The following is a 12,868-nucleotide window of genomic DNA, read 5'->3' as shown; positions in this document are numbered from 1 at the left end:
ATACCCAAGTCAGGTAGATAATTCCCCCAAAAGCCAGAAGACCGATGCTTTCGTTATCACAGAGTTGCTGACAGAGGGACCTGTAAGTACCAGCTGATCTGCGGCGGGGTTAGAAGATGCGATTCCACCGCCAGCCAGACTCCTACAGTAGTCTGCACTAGGAACATTCTGGTAGGGGAACTACAGAGAAAAGAATATATTAGCCCACCCCGTACGTGAAAAATGGGGCTACAGTGCCATCAGGCATAACCTTGGAACCTGACAAGCAGTAAGTGAGGCATCCATCTGAAAGATGCAGGCATCTCAGAAATCTGGCAGTGGAACTCAAAACACAAGCCTTTGTCCTTGGGACAAGGCTTACTCGGAGTAGTGAAAATCAAAAACTGAGAAGGAAAACCTAACATCGGCCCCCCTCACTACTGTACCCAAGAGCCTATGAGCCTCTGTGCAACATTCCAGCGACTGTTTTCTTGCTTAAGTGAGTTATTTTGACATATGCTGCTACTTTTGCTTTCGCTGTTTTATTTCAAGTCGATTAGCCTGCTTTCTATTATCAAAAAAGTAAAAGTAAACTGCTGTCACAGCGCCCCATTTCCTGTAACCACAGTTCCCACACACGGTTTTCTGCTCAGCAGTTTCAACAGCACTTAAAATTGAGTGCTTCTGCCAACCAGCTCTGGGCCTTTGTTTAACCCATCGCTCATCTCGATGGCAGCCAAAAGCCGAGATGGCTACATGAAGGCAGAACGGAGCTGGACAGACAGACAGCCCAAGCGGAACCCGTCCTCCGCGGCCATCGGCAGCAGCCCCGCACCCTGGGTCACCCCCGGGTCACCTCTCCGAGAACAGCTGGGCGCAGACAACGCCCACGCCACCTTGCCGCACCTCAGAGGTATCACGAGTAGACGTTATCCACGTGGCACTCCCCAGCTCTGAGATAAGGAGAAGGGGTCAGGGAGGGAGAGGAGACATGCAGAGAGTCACTAAGGAGTCTTGGTGTGTTTCGTCTCAGAAATGGAAGCGGTTTTACAGTTACATTTCTGCAGGACATCCAGAGGGACTGCAGAGACCTTCAGGGTCTCATGGTCTTCAAAGACTGAATGTAAAGAGAACAGATCATATCATGTTTGTTTTTGGTTTTTTTTTTAACCGATGGGTAGTTACAGTAGAATTGTGCGGTACAGGGGAGAGATGAGCGCATGGGGCGGAGGGAGCAGTGCCATTTATATGAACATCCTTGAATCTTTAAAATAAATGATACAGGTGAACACAGAAGTTCATGCTACTTGCTGGAAGCAATAAGGATCGAATTTTGTGGACCTCGTGTTCCACAAATCTCCAGGTATCCTGCCTCATCCTCAGTGGGCTATCGTGTTCTCTTGTACATCTTGGTAGCCCTTAAAACTGGTGGCCTGGTCTCAGATTCTTGCAGGAGAGAGACAGATTTATGGATTCCATCAGCTTCTTCCAGGGGAGCTGCCCAATCGCCAGGAGGGCACAGGCGATGTGCTCGTTCAGGTTCACTCAGCCTGTCCACCAGGGTCAAACCGCAGTTTCCAGGTCCTCATGGCCAATGATCTTATAGTTCTGGCGGCTTTCTAGGTAAGCAGCCAAATCGGGGTCCCCCGCCTGCTGTGCTCTTTCTTGAGGTGTCTTACCCTGTAGGTAACAGTGAAAAGCAAAGAGACACACACACACATGGGATGAGATTTAAAACAAAACACCAAAGCAGACCTACTCAAAGATGACTCACTAAAAAGGATCTTTCCAGGGTTGCTTGTTTAGAGGTCCCAAGATGCTTTCAAATTTATTGCTTGCCAGAAGCATCACATTGAACACGGGAGATACGCAAGTTCAAGAGAAAGAGAAGATCACTTTTCAGAGGTGGGGCTTCCAGCTAAGGAAGGGGAAGGTCGCAGGGTCCCTAAGTACACAGCAGCTGACTCTGGCTCCGAGAGTTTGGGAACCCGGATCTTGTTCAGAGGAGGAGAGAAATCCCTCAAGAGAAAAGGAGGGAAGCAGAAATTCTGAGCTCCAGTTGGAACGCTTCTGTTACTCTAAACCCTGGGAAGTAACAGGCAGAAACGAAACGGATGGTCAGAAACAATCTAAAGAGTTTCTTTGTCGGTTGCAAAGTTTTCCATTAGGTTTTGCTCAGTTGAGCATTACCTCCTCTGCCAAAAAGGAAGTTGATTTCTGACTGTAAGATCGATGGATGTTGATATTAAAGACATCTTGGGATAGTAGAGAAGCATCAGAAAGAAGATAAAAATCACCAACAATTCCACTAGACTAAGCTGTTACCCTTCCATCGTGTAACTATTTTACCTTTTTCCTGTGGCTCTACACATCACTGTTTTTATAAAAATAAAACCATCCTGTGTTTATATACTGTTACATAATGTTTTTCACTTAATACATCAGCCTTTCAAAATGTTCTTCTCATCATTTTACATGATTGTATAATTTTTGCAGTCCGTTATGTTAAATGTCTCTTTACACCCACTGTATTTCTGAAAGGAGGCCAGTGACCAGAAGTCAGCAGGAAAAGGAAGAAGGCTCTCTGTGCTCTTGAATGTTTAGAGATAGTGACACTCCTTGAAGCTTCTAATTTTTGTTCAGTGATACCTATTTAAAAATGACATTGAGTTCTAAGGAAAGGATAGAGGCATGATAACTGCACCAAAGAAATAGCTCCCTGTGTGAAAACGCACACAAGTATTGCAGACATAATCGAACATGTCTCAGCTTTCATCTCCCCACCACAATGACACGGGGAGTAGACGATAAAAGGAAGGAATAGCGGCTCTGGACCCTTTCTAAAATGTTACTCCTTCAGTTGGGGTTTAATATTTAACCACCAGCTTCGAGTTCCCATAATAATTTTATTCAGCTTGTTTACAGAATCTGTAGCCTCTCTTATCTTTGCGTTAGTGTTAACTAACAGGTGGGATTCCCAGTTTCCAAATATTCAAAGAGATGGACTGTGGTGGGCTGTTCTGTGGATTTTTAAGGAGCCATTCTCTATCCAGAGAAATTCTCAAAATACTGCTCTCTCCGAAAACCTCTAGGAGAAGGCCCAGTCATATTTATCATATTAAGCGTTGACTGAGCAAAAAATTACAGCAGGAAAAAAATAATAGGTTCCCTGGAAAGGAAGAAGCGTAGCTCTATCACTCCATACAGCTAAGATCTCTAAATATGCTGGGTGAACACCTAGTGCAATAGCATGTGCAGTAGGGCTTCATCTACTGAAGGAAAGTGACAGAGAAAAGCAGACACACCCACACGTGTAGAGAGATCATTACAGCTTTAAGAGTATATAGGTCTAGAGGGTGGAACGTCTACTGATTGTCCCTTTGTAGTATTTTTATGTTTTGCATTGCTAGGGTTTTCTGTGTGACCAGGCACTATATTTATAGCCATAAAATAATAAAGTTGTTTGTGTTCTGAAAAAAGCACACACACACATATATATATCACAGAATAGAAAGGAACCTGAAGGAATGTTGAACCCATTTATCTGTCAGAAACTTAAAAAGACAAAAAAAAAAAAGAGCCATCCGCCCGGGGACCAGCTGTTGGGCCCCATCTTCTATTTGTCCCTCTGTGTCACGGTGTCCCTCCCTCCTCTTTGACCACCTGCCTTGAGACCAGTCTCTGTGTGGTGAACAGGCCCTGGCCCATGGCTCACTGATCTGCCTGCACCATGGGCTGTGTTTCTCAATCAGGTTACACATCAAAGCCCTGATGTGGCAGTGCCATCTGAGAAGAATATCCCTCTGAGCAGCTGGGTGCCACTGAGAATCCTACACCCAATTAGTTGACCAGACGGAGAAGAGACCAGCTAGAAACCAGGATCTAGCTTTGGGAGCTCTGGGATATCAGAACTGAGGCAGCCAGGGACCGCAGAGAGCAAGGACCTGGACGGGCACCAGCCAGGTGGAGAATCACGCCATGCCGCTGGCTCCAGAAGGAAAGGAAGCTCCTCACCAGAGAGCAAGTTGGGTTACACTGTGCACAGCTGATGGAAGAGACCCCAGAGTGAACACTGGAGGTGGTAGGTGCTTAGCTCTCAAATCTTAGGGGGCTTTAGTCATCCTTAGGCTTCTACGTCATCTGTCAAGGTTTCTTGGCGATACTCATGAACCCCAACCTTGGGTTACTTAGAACCCACTTGTTGAAATCCTCATCTCTGTGTTAAAATGCCTCTCTGAAACCCTCTCCATTAAGTGGTCTGTCCTTGGCTGGAGTCCACTCAGGGGGCTCTAACATTCGCAGAGCTTATTGTGAACGTGACCATGACCTCAGATCATCCGAGAACGCCACTGTGGGGCTGACCTTCTGTATTAACTCTTTTCCCTGCCCCCTCTCTCATGGGCGGCAGCCCTAGGTCAACCGTCCTGGGCTTCAGCTCCTATTTTATTGCAGCTTTCAACCCTTTCCTTGGGTGCTCTCTGTAAACTAGACCAACTCATGGTGCAGCCTGACTTCCTGTCCTGGGAGTGACCGTAAGCCCTTGGGCACCCACATATGGGGCCATTAAATCATGGACCTTAGCTGTTCTGGATTCAGTGGCTGAAGGAGAAATCCCAGAGGGGCTTCTTGGAAGCCAGGCCAATGTCTTGGGAACATGACGGTGACCCCTCTCCCAGCGCTTTGAACCTCACCTCCCCGCAGCTTGGCTGCTGGCATTCATCAGGAGAACCCCAAAGTCCGAAAGGCAGCGCATTCAGAGTCTATAAAGTCCCATAGGCAAGCGCACACCCTCCCTTTGTGCTTATACATTTAAACTGCAGTTTCTCTAAATGAAACACTTTATTTTTTCCTCCTTTTTCCAAAGCCCCAGGCACTTCCATAAGTGCAGAAAGGACGCCTTTGCTGTGGGCACAAATAAAGGCGAGGGTGCCAGAGACTTGCCCAGTGGGAGGATGCTTGCACTCACTCCTCAAGTTACCTTGGAGTCCGTCTTTCTCAGAGATGCTCCTGCGTCCACCAGAAGCTGGCACACAGCCCGGTTCCGCTGGCAGGCGGCCTTGTGCAGTGCGGTCTCACCCCTAAATCAAAGATGAAATGGGAAACCACCCATAAGAGGCCTGGAGGCGGGAGTGGGGGTGGGCTGGAGGCAGCGGGGAGGAGAGGAGGGTAGTGCCCTATGCTGCTGCTGACGTTGTTCGGTGCCCTTCAGCTCCTTTCCCGATTTGTGTGTGAGACCAAGGCTGCGGGGCAAGGCCAGGGAAGGCAGGAGAGAGGGTCCTGAAAGTGCCTTGAGTTGGTCATCAACTCCCCATGATATCTGACCTGCTTTTTAAAACCCTGTCGCTTGGTTAACTAGGCTTTCAACTACTAGCATCTCATTTAAGGAATACTCACTGGCGCTATGAGATAGGCCGATGTGAGGAGACGTGTCTGAATTGTGTTGAGCCATGCACTCTGTGTAGACGCCTGGGCAGAGCAGGGATGACCCCGGATGGAGGCGCACGGGAGAGGGGGTGGGGGTAGGGGAGAACCACATCACCGTGCTTGGTAGGTGGTTTGGTTTGGGAGGGGATTCTCCTGGCAACATCCACTCTGCCCAACCACTGACTCCTGGAGTGGCAGGTGGCAGGGGAGGGGCAGGAAGACCGTGGGGGAGTTCAGGAACCAGAGCTGCCCCTATTGGCAGCAGGCCTGTGGTCAGCCACTCAGGATGGGAAAGCGCCAAGGGAAAGGGGCCCTTTTCCCCATCCCTACCCCTCAGGCTGTATAGAGAGAAGGATCTTTCCATTCTGAGTCCAAATTTGAGGAGACACTTAATGCCAAAGCGTTTTATGGAAAGTCAAAGGCACTCCTCAGAGAGGCAAACTGGGGTGACGGACCCTCTCAGCAACGGGATGTGCGCAGTGTGGACAAGTTCGCCAGCCGGGATGGTTTCTTCCGAGTCAGTCACTTAAGGCTAAACCCTCCTACATGTCCTCTGTCTGGTTCATTCCTGCTTTTCCTCCTCCTCATCTTCTTGACCCCACCCCACCCATTCTTTATCCCTTTTGGAATCACACTTTCTCTAGAGGCACCACGTGGCTTCCTGGGTGAGATGTTTAGCCTTCCTTTGTTCCTGTTTGGGGAACGGTAGCTCTTTTGCTACTCTGGCAATAAGGAAGGTGAAAATAAGCGTTACTGGTTTCAGGACCATCACAGTGATTTTTTCTCAACTAGGGTTCCTCTTCCGAGACACACACAAAAAAACCACAGCAATGGAGCTACCGTGTTCTCGGTTGTCCAGTGGTGGTATATAACTCGTCCCAGTCTAGACCCAGCAAGAAGTTGCCGCACCACACACAAAGGATGCCTCAGGGCACGAGGGCTTAATTTTCTTACAAACCTCAGTTGAGAAGGAATAAACGTGAGGGGTAATTCAGAGCTAAGGACTGTAATTTGGATTTCTCTGCCGTTGAGGATGCGGCAGAGCGAAAGGACTTGATGACTAGCCAGGGCTGCATGTACAATCAGCATGACACGGGCCTGCCTTTCTTACTGTGTAATTTTTGATCTAGAAGATGGGCCCTGCACCGTTAGGAAGGCCACGGAAAGCACACGTTCTTATCACAGACACAAAAAGATGGGCTGTATGATGCCCTCGAGGCTGCGTCCTTCTCTTAGACATGTTCTAAAGATAATCTAGGCCTTGTAACAAAAGGCAACACTCACGTTTCACTGTCTGCCATATCCAGTAGCTCAGAAGGTCCTGAAGGAGAGGAGAGAAAGTCGTCCATCAGAAATAACGTCAAAAAGTAACCACTAACCAAAAATCTACAGTCACAGCATGAAACACGTTGGGAAGTGGAATGAGAAGGAGTGTTCGGAATACATTCATGGCTCAGCAGTTAACGAACCATGTGAGTTTGATCCCTGGCCTCACTCAGTGGGTTAAGCTGCAGCTCCCATTCGACCCCTAGCTTGGGAACTTCCATATGCTGCACCTGTCGGCCCTAAAAAGCAGAAACAACAACAACAAAAAAGAGTGGAGTGTTTGGTGATGGAGACAATAAGACCACCTCCCCGCCAAAAAAGAAAGGATCCATCAACCTCCTTCTCCTCAGTCTCCCAAACACCACCAGCCAGTATTGCAGGCTGGGAAATACAAAAGAATGACATGGCCCCTGCCTCCAAAACCCTTTCAAACAAGCTGAAGAAACATTAATTGGAATAGAATAAATGAAAGTAATTAAGTGGCTACCTAGAAAGGAAAGGGACAGTCAGGTGGACTCTAAGGACTGTTGCTCATTCATTCTCTGGCAGCAGGTTATTTAGGCTGGAGTCTTGAGTGGTATGACGTTAAAGCTACAAGAGACCATATTACTAAGTTGTCCTTTTCTCAGACATAACACAGCAGGTTATGCTCGACGGTCAGTGTTTTCCAGTCCAATCTCTTTATTTTAGAAATGGGAAAAATTCTATTTTTCCTAAAATGCCCCTTTCAAGATCTGGAAGAAAAGTTAGGCAGGAGCATCCAGTGATTATAGATGCTTCGTTGGGAATTGAAATGTCCTGCATTTGCACAGTCACACTTTCTCCCTTGTTCACGAATTAATTCACCTGCTAATACCGCTTGGACGCCCACCTTTCCCCCTTTGGCACCACTGCTTTCCTCTCAACCTTCCCTGCACTTCCTTAGCTGCAGGGATTGGCTGACACATGCTGTCCACGAAGCTGTCTGTGTCTCCACTCCTAATATTGCGTCAAACGCCCGGCCCATGTGTTCCGCCGCTTTGCGGACGAACTCTCCTTCCCGTCATCGGGAGGGTGATGGAATTCATCACTCGGATTGAGACTCCCCCAGATGAGTCAGGATACGTGATCCTCTTCTCGGTCATGACACGTGTCAAGCCATGTTGAAGTCACCTGCTGGCTTGTCACTACAGCTAGACTCTGGAAAACCCCTTGAGGTCGTGGCCCAAGTCTTGTCCACTACTGTGTCCTTCCTCGGCACCGGGCACAGAGCCTGGGGCCAAGGAGGGCCCTAAACGTTTGGTCGACTTAATGAATAAAAGTGGAAATGCGCATCACGGCTCTGGATGTCGTGCTCGGTGGTCTTTAGAAGTACGATCCTGGTGATGTGCTCTCCACGTTGGTGGGCACCATTATCAGTGAAGACTTCCTCACGTCATCACTTATCACGTAATGAGAAGAAAGGGAAGATTCTAACTAGAAAGTCACTGGTCAGGGAGGAGATGCCTTGGATATTCTCCACCCCCCTGGTCCTCCAGGAGCTAAGTCATAACTCCGCCTCTTCTCTTTCTCATGGCCTAGTCGACAAGGCCCGGGGAATCTTCTCTTGCCATGTTTGTCCTATCTGTTGCTCCTACTTGTCTTCCTGGACAAAGAAGCTTCCTAAGAAGTCTCTGTTGGGAACATAATTGTCATGCAGGACTGTTCTAAGAAAACATAAAAAGATCCTGTAATATTTACATTTCCAGGTTTCAAATACATTCTGTGTCTCCCCAGGTACTTAAACATAGAGGTTCATGCGCTTGCACCTGGAACTCCCCTTTTTCAATTTGTTCTCAAGGTTCTATTTTTATTTATTTATTTTTTTTGCATAAGCTAAAGTGGTAGCTGCACAATCCCCCAAATCTCTCTGAGGCTCTCTCTGCCCTGGAGCTTGCCCCCTCCACGATCCCTACACAGACAGGATTTTCCACCCACATACCTAAAGCCTACACACTCTTTGAGTCCAGTGTGTGACGACCTGCTCTAAAAAGGCCACTTTTGACGGAAGGAAGCAACCTTGTTTCTGAAGTCCCCTAACACTTATCTGGCTCTGCCCTTATACTATGAATTTGATTTTTGAATGGATGCCCTGTTTCCACAAATTATTCTAAATCTTTTTTCTTTTTCTTTTTTTTTCTTTTTTTTTTTTTTGCTGTATAGGGCCTCAACAGCTTATGGAAGTTCCCAGGCTATGGGTGGATCCTAGCACCTCTCCTATTTTATAGCTTCAACAAGGATTTCGTTCATTCATTTTTGTTCCCCAGTCCTGTGGTTCTAAGGAAACAGGAATTTCGATCTGCACCCCGCCCCGATACTCCCCTAAGGAAGTGCAAGGCTGGGGAGCTCCTGATGTTGCTCAGTGGTAATGAACTAAACTAGTATCTATGAGGATGAGGGTTTGATTCCTGGCCCCGCTCAGTGGGTTAAGGATCCAGCATTGCTGTGAGCTGTGGTGTAGGTCACAGATGTGGTTCGGATCCTGTGTTGCTGTGGTGTAGGCTGGCAGCTGCAGCTCCAGTTCAACCTCTAGCCTGGGAACTTCCACATGCCATGGGTGTGGCCCTTGAAAAAAAAAAATGTGCAAAGCAGTCCAGTGATGAAGAGCGATGGTTCTGGAGCTGAACCTCTTTGGTTTAAAGTCCCAGCTCTATCTGCCACTTACCAGATCTTGGGCAAGTTCGTTTCCTTTCTCAGTCCCTTTATTGTCATGTATGTAAATTTTTCTCACAGGTGTGTTATGAGGTTTCATAAGTAAATACAAACAATGTGCTTAAAGCCGTAGCTGGAATGAGAGTTGGCTGTGTCGCACTGGGAACTGTGTCTAGTCACTTATGATGGAGCATGTTGTGCAACAATAGAATGTGTCCATGTGTGTGTAACTGGGTCACCATGCTGTCCAGTAGAAAAAAATTGTATTGGGGAAATAAAAAAAAAAGAAAAAGAAAAAAAAAAGGAAATTGACTCTTAGGTTAAATAAATGTCTAAGGTTGGAAAAAAAACCCGTACCTGGGACACTATCTGCAATGCCTCAGGTTGAGGGAGGACTGAGTGTCCCTTTCTCTGACACGACTCGGCAGATCAGGCTAAGTCAAGTCAGAGGAACATCAGTGAAGAAGGGGACAAAAAAGGGCCCCTCGGCTCCCACTGACATTTGAAGTGAGTGTTGACTCAGATTCTGCGTCCTGAGAACCAAGTGTTCCAGGCGCTCCAATCCCTGATGAGGCCGAGGCAGCCCCCACAAGGTCAGGAGCAAGAAGGCTTCCAGCAGCCAGGGTCCTTTCAAAGGGCTCCTGTCGGAGGAGTTCCCGCTATGGTGCAACGGGATCAAAGGCACCTCGGGAGCACTGGAGGCAGGTTCCATTCCGGCCCAGCACAGTGGGTTAAGGATCCAGTGTTGCCACAGCTTAGGCTGAAACTGTGGGTGGGATCTGATCCCTGGCCCAGGAAGCCCATATGCTGAAGGGCAGCCAAAAATGAGAAAAGTGAAAAGCAAAAAAAAGAGGGCTCCTGTCACCTTCAGCAAATTTTCAAGCCATTCACTCGAAAAGAATTCCATAAACCCTGAGCAGCCCGGCCTCACCAGGGTCTGTCCCCACAAGGACTGCCAATGGCACAGATGTTTAGGGAGCAGAGGCTTTATCACCCCTCCTTTGCTCTGCGCCGTCATTGGGTGCTCAGCGCCGCACCCTCTGTGTCCATGGACTCGGGGTCGGTGCCTTCCTGCTGGAGGAGGATGCTGAAGCAGTCTGATCTGTGCTGAGATGGCAGGGGGTTGACAAAAGTGGGGCAAGCAAGAGAAAGAACCGTGTTCCTCAAATTTCTGACAAGAATCATGAGGAACGAAGCCAAGCCAGAAGGATTCCAGAGGTGATGATCTAATCTGAGAGGCAGGCAGGCAGGCTGCTTATCCTTTCCTGTCTCTCTCTAATCCTCTGCAGCTGACAGAAGTGAGAGACGGAGGTGCGGATACTAAAACAAGATACTTTTGCCTTTAATTACCATCCAAAGAAACTCCAATTAAAGGTTTCAGGAAGAGCTCTGAAATGATGGACGTAATTAATTGACAGCAAGAAGGGGCTGCGGAAAAGGAAAGAGGAGGGGTGGGTGCCAGGCACCACCAAAGGCAAGGCTGCAGTTTCTCTTCTTATTTGTGTCTTCAGTAATCCTTTGGGAGCTACTTTGCATAGTATATCACGCTATTTAACAGTGCCCTGTGTGGAGTGGTAGCATTGGTGTAAGATTCAGAGGAAGAGGAATGGCCAGAGAAACAAAAACCAGCAATAGAGATGTCACAAAAATTTTCTCTTGAAAGAAAAAATGTGTAACAAAAAAATAGCACTTGAGGAGTTCCCGCTGTGGTACAGTGGGTAAAGAACCTGACTGCAGCAGCTCAGGTTGCTGTGAAGGTGCTGGTTCGATCCCAGCCCAGTGCAGTGAGTTTAAAGGATCCAGCGCTGCTGCAGCTATAGTTCAGATTCAATTCCTGGCCTGGGAATTTCCATATGCCGTGGATATGGCCATAAAAATAAAGCAGCTATGATTTTTGCGAAAGTTAATTTGAGTCTTACTCATAAGGGAGAGAATGGGAGAAAGAGAGGAAAAGAAAGATGATGGAATTCCTTCCATATATATCCACAGGGAACATTTGGCTTTGGGGCCTCGTTTGCATTTCATGTATACATATGTTTTGATTGCGGGTAACCTTACATCTCCACTAAGGAATTTGAAGGAACGCCATTAAATTGTCAGCAGAGAACTTGCAATTGTTCCCTGAATAGAAAAGTCAATCTTGGTGTTCCCGTTGTGGTGCAGTGGAAACGAATCCAACTAGTATCCATGAGGATGCGGGTTCGATCCCTGGCCTCGCTTAGTGGGTCGGGGATCTGGCGTTGCTGTGAGCTGTGGTGCAGGTTGCAGACACGGCTTGGATCTGGCATGGCTGTGTCGTAGGCCAGCAGCTGCAACTTAGATTTGACCCCTAGCCTGGGAACTTACATATGCCGAAGGTACAGCCCCGAAAAGCAAACAAACCAACAAACAAAATAAAAGTAAATCTTGGCTCTCTGCCCCTCCCAGCGTTTACTAAAATATCTGTGCTCCATCTCACAGCTGACCTGCACCAGAAAAAACGGTGGAGTCTCTATCGAGGGGGTATAGGTACACATGTCCCCATGAAATTGTCAGAGGCTGATCGCTGCCTTCCAAAGCCCAGTACCAGTTATCACTAGAACCCTGCATGTGATACTCATTTCAAGCTGCCCTGCTTGGTGCTGGTTTATCTGTGTTTCATTTTGCCTTGCTGGGTTTCAGGAACAAGGAGGGCAGAAACTGTATCTCATATTACTTCTGAGTTTTGGCCAGTCTCCTAACTTCAGCATGCTCCAGCTTTTACCACCTCTCAAACAGAGATAAGAGAACTTACCTTGTAGGGTGGTGGTTAAGAATTAAATGTAAGAGCACACAGAAAGCATTTAGGACAATAAAGGTGAGCAGCGATTATTACCATGACATTTTTCCTAAAAAGTGCATAGGACAAAATTCCTATTTTTTTTTAGGGCCACACTTGTGACATATGGAGGTTCCCAGGCTGGGGGTCGCATCAGAGCTCCAGCTGCCAGCCTATGCTATAGTCACAGCAACGCCAGATCTGAGCCGTGTCTGTGACCTACACCGCAGCTCACAGCAACACCAGATCCTTAACCCACTGAGTGAGGCCAGGGATCAAACCCTCGTCCTCATGGATAGTAGGTTTGTTAACCACTGAGCCACGATGGGAACTCCCAAAATTCATTTTTGAACGGATGAAAGTCATTTAAAAATCCACTTGGATCCTGGCCAATATCATTTTTCCCTCTAAGAGAGATCCATAAATAGAATATGGATTCAAAAAAAGGCCATGCTCCGTAAGAAATGGTCTGAAAAATAAGGGACAGAACAATGATGAGGGGATCTACACACCAGTATTCCCGTGAAGGCCAGGGAATTCGAAAGAAAGCAAAGCATCCCCAGTCTCCTAAGGCGAAAAACTGAACAGCCTAGAAAGCAGTCAGCCCTTCCACATCTCAGGTCCCTGCTCTTCCCCGCCGTAGCCCGGTTCCTGCGACGGCAGTTTTAGCAT

General features: G+C 47.6%; 1 protein-coding gene across 2 annotated transcripts in view; it reads right to left on the bottom strand.

The window, feature by feature from the left end:
• Positions 1-1,121: 1,121 nt before the first annotated feature.
• The window catches only part of DGKI (diacylglycerol kinase iota), a 471,782-nt gene continuing 460,035 nt past the window's right edge, over positions 1,122-12,868 (bottom strand). For both annotated transcript variants that reach the window (XM_047763504.1, XM_047763505.1), the window contains exons 31-33: positions 6,688-6,724; positions 4,958-5,057; positions 1,122-1,659 (exon numbers count right to left, since the gene is read on the bottom strand). In XM_047763504.1, coding sequence (XP_047619460.1) covers positions 1,543-1,659; positions 4,958-5,057; positions 6,688-6,724 — 254 coding nt within the window. In that variant the 3' untranslated portion in view covers positions 1,122-1,542. The remainder of the gene's footprint in view (positions 1,660-4,957; positions 5,058-6,687; positions 6,725-12,868) is intronic.

This window comes from Phacochoerus africanus, chromosome 16 (genome assembly GCF_016906955.1).
Source record: "Phacochoerus africanus isolate WHEZ1 chromosome 16, ROS_Pafr_v1, whole genome shotgun sequence".
In the NCBI taxonomy this organism is placed as follows: Eukaryota; Metazoa; Chordata; class Mammalia; order Artiodactyla; family Suidae; genus Phacochoerus; species Phacochoerus africanus.
This window is presented reverse-complemented; position numbering and strand designations above follow the sequence as displayed.